We start from the raw sequence: 10,521 nt of genomic DNA on the forward strand, positions 1-10,521 counted from the left end.
ACCAGGCCCCTTTTAGCAAGATGTGAGCAGAACCAACTGAAACCAGACAAAGATGTTTAATAAATATTGAAATCCCGATACTTAAAGTGGCATGAAGGGCCGTAAGATTGGAGTTTTCTCTGATATGGGATCGAAACTTTCAGGGGCTCTCATTTCTTTCCTTTTCACTCTGCAGGATAGGAAGAGGGAGTGACGAGACCTAGAAGGGGAGGCAGAGGTGGTTGTAGTACTAAGCCTTTTCCCTTACAAATCCCAGGCCCCACACATTTCCCAAAGCTTCAGACTCCACCCTCTTTGTCTTCCAGTTTTGGGCGCAGGCTGTAGCGTTTAAATCTCGCGCGCTTCCCACGGATTGGCTGGATGAGGGATGGTTAGCTGTTAGCCAGCCGCCGCTCCTCGCCATTTTCCCCGGGCAAAAGGTTTTCAAATTTGGCCAATCAGCTGTCGCGCTCCCTCAGCTGCAATACGTCACCTAAGGATTAACCGCAACCAACCAGAGGCATCTTTAGAGAAAAGAGCCAATCAGGAGGTTAGGGAGGTGTGCCCTGGGGGCTTATAAGGACAGCCCTTGGGCATTCGCGGCAGCAGTTAGACTGCAGCGAGCGGCTGGGTGTTGACGTAGTCAAGGCTCTCTAACTCACGCACTATGTCTGGTCGCGGCAAGACGGGAGGCAAGGCCCGTGCCAAAGCCAAGTCGCGCTCATCGCGCGCAGGCCTTCAATTCCCAGTAGGCCGTGTTCATAGGTTGCTGCGGAAGGGCCATTACGCCGAGAGAGTGGGCGCCGGTGCGCCTGTGTACCTGGCGGCAGTGCTCGAGTACCTCACCGCGGAGATCCTGGAGCTGGCGGGCAACGCGGCCCGCGACAACAAGAAGACACGCATCATCCCCCGTCACCTGCAGCTGGCCATCCGCAACGACGAGGAACTCAACAAGCTACTGGGCGGCGTGACAATCGCCCAAGGAGGCGTCCTGCCCAACATCCAGGCCGTGCTGCTGCCCAAGAAAACCAGTGCCACCGTAGGGCCGAAAGCGCCGGCGGGCGGCAAGAAGGCCACTCAGGCCTCTCAGGAGTACTGAGCGGCGCCTGCTGTGCCCCCGCGGGAGCCCGAGCCAACCTGTGCTACCACAAAGGCCCTTTTAAGGGCCACCACAGCCCTCATGGAAAGAGCTGAGCCACGGCGGCCCGCTGCAGTCCCCGGGCCCCCCCCCCCACTCCCCACACCTGCCACCAGCGGCTGGCTACCCTTCCCCCTGCGCGGGTTCGCGGGTCCCGCTCTCGTTTTCCGCCGAGGAGCAACCGTTGAACGCCGCTCGCCCTGGTCGTCTCCGGAGCTGTGACTCAGCCATCCTGCCTTTTGAGTGGCTGATGGGCTGCGGACCTTCTGGAAGGCCAGGCCTGCTGCTCTGACGTAGGCTGAGGTGAGCGGCGGCAGACCGGGAAGGTGAGTCGCCGGCAGAGCCCCCTCAGATTCTTCTTCAGCTCGGTGCTTAGGTCGCGACCTCAGACATGGCTGTTGACTTCCAGGCTTTGGGTGGAGACACTTTGATCCTTAAATTTGTTCGGGCGTTCCCTTTACCACCTCCATCTTAATTGTAGATCTGGGCGGTGCAGCCAAGACAGATACCGGAATGTGCCCGCCTTTCCCCAGAGGTGGGAGCCTCCAGTGAGGATGGGGAAGGTGGGCAGCGACCGTGTGGACTGCAGGGCTTGTGCGCGCACGCCTGCAACTGACCTGCAGCGAGGCCTCCCCACTCCAGCCGCACTGCTCAGCACCTATATGTATACCAGCACAATCCGGTGACCCCATCTGGACCCAGTCTCCGTGGGCTTCTCAACTGGAATTTAGCATCTAACCCATTCAAGAGTAGTACCTTAAGTATTGGGGAGTTTCAGATGGACTAATTTTATTAAAGGATTTTTTTTTTTAAATGTGTTGTTTTTGTTTTGCCCCAAAGTATTAAAGGATGACTTTTAGATTGTTCTCCTAAGGGTAAGTGTAGTGGGGGAACTATCAGATACAAGACTGGCTACTGGGGAAAACAAACTATAGGATTTTTATTAATAGAGTTGGTTACATTCTAAGACTTGACTCTCTGTAAAGAGTTGAAGCCCCCAACTTACTGAGCAGGCAAGGCAGTTCCTGGTAGTCTGACCCAGCAGTTTAAAACCCCTGGGGTAATCATTGCACAGACAGGTACTGAGGGCTGGGGTGAAGGCATTGGACGGTAGCAACCAGGCACCTGTGCCCCATAGACCAGTTAGTGGGCATCATTAAGCTGCCGTGCAACGTCTAAAATGTTCTTGGCTCCTTTGTTCAGCAACAAGTTGGCCAGGCTGATGCCCAGGTTCTCAGCAGCCAGCTGGGCTACTCGTGGAATATTCTGGGCAGTGATGCTCACCAGCTGTGGGTCATCTTCAGGGCCATCTTCATACTGGGTCAGGGAAGAAAGTAAGATTTGGTGAATACAAAAGGGGAGGTGAGGCAGACTTGTTTCTTACCCTTCCCCTCACCCTTGTCTTGGCACCTGGGCAGGGATATGGATGGTGGCCTGCATGGTCTCTTGCATGCTATCTGAGCCATCTAGACTCCAGACTCCTCCAGTCAGGTACAGCTGGGGGGGAAAAATAAGTTACCTCAGCATATTCTGGGAGGAAACTTTAAAAACCTGGGCTTTTCTTGCTGGCAACTCAGGATGCACAGGGTGAAGTTACCACAGTCCTCCTTTCCCTACCCTTCCACCCATCTTCCCTGCTTACTTGTCCATCCTTTATAGCTGTATGCACTGCTACTGGTACGCTGCAGCCTCCTTCCTGCAGTAAGAAGTTCTCCCTGTGAGCTCCAAAAACCCTTAACTACCCTGTGACCAGAGTCCTCGGAGATCCATAGGTCTGTGAGGACATAACCGGGCTAGGTGCCCAGGACTGGGTCTTCTTTGTACACAACATTCAAGAATGAGTTACCACTAAATATAGAGCATTAACTTGAGAATCTTCCCACTACCCTTTCAACTCCCAACCCCTCCACAGGTGCTTCAGGCCCTACCAGATGCTTCAGGAAGGCCCGTTCAGCGATGCAACAAAGCAGAGTCTCAGGGTCGTGCAACATACCCACCAGATCCAAGATATCCTGATCCTTGGCTCGGACTTCCACGCCCAGGGCCCCCTGATGGAAGAACAGGCTAAGGCATCAGGCCCAATTTTTTCCCAACCAATGAAGCTAAGGATGGGAACCAGCCCACTTCCACCTGTTCCCCAAGGCCTTTTGGTATAGGAGGTTCCCAAGACTTGCCCCTCCCTAGGAACATTCATGCTAGGGGAAGCAGATGCACAGAAGGTTCTGCTTCTTGGACTTATTAATACATGGCTTCCTTGGTCAAGCATACCTGACCCACAGCATACATGCATTCCTCAGGACGCAGAATCTGTGGAGGCACAACAGGCAGAAGCAGTGAGATGGGGCTTCCCTATCATGTAAAAAGCCTGGAAAGGCAAAAGAGGGATTCTGGCCTTTGATCACCAATCTTCCCGCCTGGGACTGTTCCAGCTTTGCAGTGTTAGAGATGGGGTGTTCAAGAAAGTACTGTATTTTGCTGTGTATAATGTACACTTTTTTGTCCAAAATTTTGAGGGAAAAATAAGGATGTGCATTATACATGTGTATAACAATCGCATGCCACAGGATAAAATAATCCCATGTATAATGCACATAAAACATGGGTGCACATTATACACAGCAAAATATGGTATATAGGCAGACCCTGACTGGTGTTGCTAGGTTAAGTGTCACCCCACTTGAAATTGCCCATTGATTCATGGTCAGGGCACATGCCTGGGTTGCAGGCCTAGTCCCTGGCTGGGGCACTTGTGAGAGGCAACCTATTGATATTTCTCTCACACATTGATGTTTCCCTCTCTCCCTCCCTTCCCCCTCTCTACAAACAAATCTTTTTTTTTTAAGATTTTATTTATTTTTTAGAGAGGGAAGGGAGGGGGGAGAGAGAGAGACAGAGACATCAATGTGCGGTTGCTGGGGGTTATGGCCTGCAACCCAGGAATGTACCCTGGCTGGGAATCGAACCTGGGACACTTTGGTTCCCAGCCCAAGCTCAATCCACTGAGCTATGTCAGCCAGGGAAATAAATCTTTTTTAAAAAGAATATATAGGCAGGAAAGGGGATAACGATTAACTGGGGAGGGGAAAAGGGACAGCCCCTACCTGCCCTATACGGTTCTGCCAGCCCATGCGCTGCAGGCCAGCTGTAGCCAAGATGATGGCACTGAACTCCTGCAGCTCATCCAGCTCTGAAGCCGTGTGTTGAGGTTTCCTCGCTGTCGAGAGATGCTAGGAGCACTGTTCCCTCTGCCTGGAACATTCTCTTTCTAGTTGACTACTTCTCATCTTTTTGCTTTTCAGCTTAATGGAAAGAGGTAATGCTTCATACTACATGCCAGATACTATTCTAAAGTACTATTTAATTATCACAGAAACTCGATGAGGTAGATTTTATTATCTACATTTTACAGATGAGGAAAATGACAGCTAAAACACTTGCCCAGGGTTTCAAAGATCTCTAAGAACCCTTCCTTGCCCTCGAAGTCTGTGTGTACATGTTCCAGTTAGAAGGTTCCCCACTTTACATATTGGAGCACTTAGCACATACTATTTTAGTTTTATAAACATACTACATTGTTATAAAAAAATCAAAACTATATAGAACATAAAATAAAAATAGAAGTACCTCCATCCTTCTCTTCACCAACTCCCAAAGTATCACTCTGTATTGTCAATGCCTGTTTGCCTCCCAAACCAAAACATAAACTCTATATGAGTAGCGACAATGCTGATCTTTCTCAGCATTATCCTCAGTGCCAAGCTGAGAAAATATGAAAAGATTATGAGTGGATGATGGATGGGAAGACAGACAGCCCACTGCCCCTATTGTCTACTTCCTCTGGAAGCCCCTTTCATTTTCAGGATTCTCAGGACCACTCTGACCTTGTCTTCCACCCAGCTGCTAGCTGCTGTCCCCTCCCTTCCCTTAAGGATACAATACTCTTGAACTCCAGATGTGGAAACTTTCTCTGCAGCTGAGCTGCCCTCCGAGGGAGCTGGTTCCTACCACACTGCTCAGAAAGAAGATTTAAAATTAGATTTAACCTTAGTCAGACACTTTTCCTTTCCTCCTCCTTCCAACCCTCCATCTTCCATGCACTTCCCACCAAGATGCCTACCCAGGCCTCACTCACCTCTTTTCTGGCAAGGTTTCTAGCGTCTTCCCAACAAATTTTGGGTGAAAAACAACAGCATCATGGGGGTTCTCTCGTCTAGGAGTGGAAGAAAGGTCGTAGAATGAGAAATCTCAGTTAAGGTCTCTTCCAGTTTCTCTTGATAGCCAACTAACTGGCATTTTCGGAGTTTTTCTGCCATGCTTAATACTCTTCAGAACAAGGGAGACAAAACCCTAGAGGCAGAGGGCCAAGTCCCAAAGGGAAAAGCCAAGGTTAACATTCTGCCTATCCCCCCACCCCCCAGCCCAGGCCCAGGCTCAGAGAACACTTACTTGCAGATGGCTCCAATGGTGAAGCCTGGAGGAAGCATAGTGGGCAGGTCCTTAAGGGAGTGAACAACCAGGTCCACTCTAAAAGATGGGATAGGGAGGCAAGGAGAAGGTTTCTAGGCAGCAAGCCTCCACCTCTTCTCATCTACCTACCCCTGCCTCTATTTTAGTGACAGAACTAAAAGCAGTTCTAGAAGCAGGCCTCTCTGAGACCTCAGGACCCTGAGATCTGCTCCCTTTCTCCCCACTCTCTTACTTTCCCCCAATCAATCTTTCACTCCAGGGAAACAGATGGCTCAGGACCAGGACACTCTTTTTCTGACTCAGGAAAAACACATATGACTCCCCCTCTAGCCTACCCAAGGGTTTAAGCCCAGCAGCCTAGCTGATACACAGATCTGATGTACACTCGGGTCCTAGTAAGAGGCTAGGAGGGCCCACATTCTCCTGTCGAACTTACTCTTTCTTCTCTAATGCATGTTCCAGCTCCTTGGTAAACAGGCTCTTCTCTCCAATCTGCCATGCAAGAAAGAGCATCAGAATAAATCTCTTGGGGGAAAGAAAAAGGAGAAGGACAAGGATTGGGGGAGGGGGGTGGAATGTTACCTTAGAGAGTGCCGTATCAAGAATCCTGTCACCTGTGGTGGACATAGCAACTGAGGAGAAAGTCAATCACTTGATCAGAATTTATTGAGCCTCTGCTAAACCCAGCACTGTGCTAAGATTCAAAGTGGACACAAAGGCACATAAGCCCCAGTCCCTACCCTTTGGGAATGTACTATCTAGCAGGAATAGCAGACACCCTAAAAAAAAACACCCAAAGCAGAATACGTTAAATGCCAGGCTAGCCCAGGTAGAAGAGGAAAGGGCCCTCCAAACTGGGAATAGCCAAAATTCTTGGAGGCAATGGGACCAGACTTTGGCCCTAAGCAAAGCCAGAAACACTGTGATCTCCCCTCCAGAGGGGTTAAGAACTTCCCATTAGCTTTGATTCCTGTATGGAAAACTCACTGATTTCAAACTGCAGGCCTGGGTTTAAGGCTTTCAGCGTTGCCACCACACTGTCCGTCTGTATGCGAGCCAGCTGGAGGCAAAAATTTGGATTAGTCCTGTCTTTCCCCGGACACTGCTCTGAGCTCAGACACTCAGGTCAGGGCAATCCTGAAGGGACTGGAATTCAGAGAGGGGTTTGAATGCCCACCTAAGAAGGAGAGGGGTCTGGTCTGGGACTCCTCTGTACCCCAACAACTTTCCCAGCCTAGAGACTATCAACAAATGCAACCTGCCATTCTGCATAAAATTCAAGACACAGCCACCCCATTTCCTTCATTCCCGAGCTTCTGGGAACTAACCCTCGGGGGCCTCCCAACTTATAATACTGTGAGCACAGACTCTTCCAACAAACTTTCTCCACCCAGTACCTGCACTCACCTGGCTCTTGCGGGTACCCACGCGAATCACTCTCATGTTTGGGCTATTTTCCTCCTGCCAAAAAAAAAATTCCTTGGGTCACAATCCCCTCTATTCCCTGTGTTTTTTAAGACCTTGTCCAAGAACCAGAATCACTGGCTTGGAAGAAAAGAACCTCAGCCCCTGGCCTATGGCAACCTGAGTCTTGGATTAGGGAAATATCCCAAAACTGGTCCCTTTACTTTCCTCAGTACCTTCTGCCCTCCTCACAGACTCAGAGAAGCAGAGACCAGAGGAAAATGATAGTAGGATCTTCTACTGCTGCAATAAACAGGACACTGAGCTCTTAAGCCCATCCTAGCAAAGGCAGTGGGAGTGCTGTACATAGCCAGGTGGGTAAAGAGATAAGGACTATCAGCCTTGCCACAAGCAGGGCAGGGCCTGCAGCAGGCAGGGGCGGCTGGGGCCACACAGGGGAACTTACACTGAGACACTGAGGACAAGTTCAGCATCCACAAAAGAGCAGGCACTTAAGGAAGCTTCATGCCACCTAGGTCCAAGAGCTACCACACTATAAATCCCCTAATCTTGTAGAACTGATACCTAAAGGACTGGGGACAACAGATCTGATATATAGTCCTGCTCGGCCTCTTGGTTGGATGACCTGGAGCACATCATCCCATGAGTACTTACTAGTTCATCTATAAAATGAAGTTTGGACCCAAATATCATCTGCTTTTGATGTTCTATAAGACTAAGAGGCATTCACCTAGAGTGCTGCCTCTGGTTTAACTAACAAGGAAATACTGGAACATCAAAAATCAAGCCAAGAACTCAAAAAACTCTGCCTCTTTCCAGGACAAAGTTGTGCAGTGCTAGGCAAGAACTGGGTTCTTCAGTCTGAGGTCCTATTTCATTCCAGATCTGACAGTAGCCACTATACAAACTTTCAACTTCCCCTGTTCTGGCATCTTCATCCCATGGAGCTCTTTTGCAGGCAGGCATCTGAAGAGAAGGTGACAGCTGGTTTCTCCTGTACTCTAGTCTATTCCATTGCTATCACTCCTCTAAAAAATAAACCCAGGGGGGCCCTGAGCAAATTAGGCAAGGCTTGGAAAGCTAAATATGGCCACTAAAATTCTGGGCCTCAGGAAGACCACCGATGGCTTCTAGAAACTGCTGGGTTCAAAAACCCCTTCATTTAGTTGCTTCTGCACAGCATATTCAAGTCAAATTGTTCCATTAAAAAATTATTTAGCCCATATATGCTAGAGCTATCACTTTTAATCTTCATAACCACCTATCAGGTAGACAGGGCAGGTATCTTTGGGACCGTGTTACAGAAGCACAAGCTGGCTTTGAGGGGTGAAGTGACTTGTCCAAACTCACACCACTAGTAATGGGCAGAGAACTGGAGCTGGAATCCAGATGATTCTTCTAGTCCAGTGCTCAGAATGTCTGCAATGTCAAAGAATCCCTCTCCTCACTGGCAGGCTGGACAGGGAGAGATAAGCAGCTGCTCAATCCCTTTATCTTAGGCTGGCAGTGGCCTCCACCGGCTCTGTAGTTTGCATCTGCACCAAGCCAGAGCTCCCGCGGAGCAGGCCAAGAATAGGAAGATCCGAGGGTTTTCCCCACTCTTACAGTAGTAACCCAGTGGTGTTTCACCTGGAGATTTTGAGAGCAGGCTGGGCCTGGGTGACTGCTAAAATGGAAAAGGGGCAGGCGATGCACTTCCAAGATGTTTGTGTGAAGTTCAGAGACTTGGAGGTATGCTCTCCTCTCTGGATGCTAAGTGGAATATTGACCCAAGATGGCGAAATCCCATCTCAGCTCTGTCTCGTGTGAAAGGATCTCCGGAAATAGCACCTTGTCTTCTGCAGATGAACTTTCCTGGGCTGGGTCACTAAATCTAGAATCTTGGATGCCAGCCCTGGAGGAATCCCATCCAGATCCCCGCAAGAGTGGGGGTTCCGTTCAAGATATCCTTCCCTTTTTAACCCCATCCGCACAGCTCATGGATTTCTTCTACAAATACTTCTAAAGGGGAACTCAACTACTGGCCCTTTAAAAGGTATTCGGAAGGGGAGAAAGACAGATAAGAATTATGACCAATAGACGACAGAGGGTGGCACCCCGGGGCCAATCATTGCACCACAAGCCCGGAAAAAACCGAAGTTCTGAGTCACCAGTTCAGGACTCACCGCCCTGGCGGCCGCGTTGCCGTTACCGGACATGGCTGTGTTCGGGGAAGTAGGGGCCTACCGCAAGGCTCCTGACTCCGGGAAACCAGAAGTACCAGCTGGTGGACACAGGGACCTCGAAGGGCGTGAGCTCCTCCGGCACCCTGCCGGCTCTGGGTCCAGCTCTATGTCACTTCCGGTGTCTGACCTCAGAGAGGCGGTAACTCTCTCCGGGCGGGAATTAGACTGTTGCAACAGACCCAACCTTTCATTTCCCGCCCCCTACTGTGCCCGATTGACGCCGGATGGGAATTTCTCTGCCCGTCTTCCTGGTTGGGACTCAGGCCTGTGCCATGTTGAGCCAGCTGTAATCATGGCCAGTGGCTAAAATACCTCCCCAAATTAACCCAGTTGCTCCCCTTGCAGTCTCCTCCTACCACCAGCCAAATGGATAGTCAATTAAGCCAGTTAGCCGCAAGGAGGAGACCGTATTAACCCCAAAATGCAGCAGTGGAAGTAGAATATCCTTGAGCAATTTACAGTCCCCTAGGCTGGATTCAACAATTGCAAATAAGAGTGCTCTGGAAAGCTAGTCGACTAGCCAGAATTTTACAGTTTTATCTCCTTAGCTGTGGCACAACTAATTAGTGTAGCTTAAGTGGCACTTCATTTGCTCTGTTCAAAACAGCTCTGCTATGACCCTGAAGTAAGCAACTTTTCTATTTCTGAGGTTCAGAGATTATAGATGATGCCTGAATACAAGTAACTGTGAAGTGGGAGTTCCAAACATGGAGAAAGGATTTGTTAGAAAAAGTGCATTACCCACTGTTACTACTGTCCTTTTTGGACTATAAGATGCCCCCCAGCCCCGCCCCCAATTTGGAAGGAATAATGGTGGTTAATGCTACTGTTGTTTACATTTACACTGGTGAAATGTTATTCAGTATTTTACATTGTTTGCTTCCAAATTTTTTTTTCCTATTTTCCTCTAAAACCTAGGTATGTCTTATGGTCCAAAAATACGGTAAGCACCTGTATTGAGCACCCATGTGCTAATCACTACACAAAGAACGGGACCAACACCCCTTCGTGTCATAGGCCTTCATAGTAGCCATAAAACAAAGATGTTATAATTCCTAATGTACAGTGAAGGAAACTAAGGTTCAGAGAAATTACGAGTATTTCTAAGTCAAACTAGGATTCAATCGCAGGTCAGCTGATCAAAAATTTTAGCCACTTCTAAATACTACCTTAAACCACAATGTCCAAGTTGTTTCCTTCAATTAACCCCATAGGAGCAATTTCTGACAGGCAGTGTAAACCCAAATTACATGCAAACACTGACAACATAAACTTCAGCAGACAACG

At 49.2% G+C, this 10,521-nt stretch overlaps 2 protein-coding genes across 2 annotated transcripts; one reads left to right on the top strand and one right to left on the bottom strand.

Moving 5' to 3' along the window:
* The first annotated feature begins 30 nt into the window (after positions 1–30).
* LOC114499681 (histone H2AX) lies at positions 31–1,928 on the top strand. The gene has a single exon (XM_028516059.2). It carries the CDS (start codon positions 647–649, stop codon positions 1,076–1,078), a length of 432 nt encoding a protein of 143 aa, XP_028371860.1. The 5' UTR covers positions 31–646; the 3' UTR covers positions 1,079–1,928.
* A 103-nt stretch (positions 1,929–2,031) lies between these two features.
* HMBS (hydroxymethylbilane synthase) lies at positions 2,032–9,365 on the bottom strand. Its single transcript, XM_028516057.2, is given in 16 exon segments — positions 2,032–2,434; positions 2,528–2,614; positions 2,760–2,813; positions 3,046–3,165; positions 3,386–3,424; positions 4,219–4,307; positions 4,310–4,331; positions 5,052–5,107; positions 5,110–5,126; positions 5,250–5,327; positions 5,564–5,641; positions 6,021–6,076; positions 6,167–6,216; positions 6,572–6,644; positions 6,992–7,045; positions 9,175–9,365. Coding segments are annotated over 16 exon segments (1,080 nt in total). The 5' UTR covers positions 9,208–9,365; the 3' UTR covers positions 2,032–2,260.
* Between the last annotated feature and the right edge of the window lie 1,156 nt (positions 9,366–10,521).

The sequence above is a fragment of the Phyllostomus discolor genome, chromosome 6 (genome assembly GCF_004126475.2).
Source record: "Phyllostomus discolor isolate MPI-MPIP mPhyDis1 chromosome 6, mPhyDis1.pri.v3, whole genome shotgun sequence".
Taxonomy (NCBI): domain Eukaryota; kingdom Metazoa; phylum Chordata; class Mammalia; order Chiroptera; family Phyllostomidae; genus Phyllostomus; species Phyllostomus discolor.

Coding starts and splice junctions, on each gene's coding strand:
- LOC114499681 (XM_028516059.2), top strand. CDS start 647: ATGTCTGGTCGCGGCAAGACGGGAGGCAAGGCCCGTGCCAAAGCCAAG.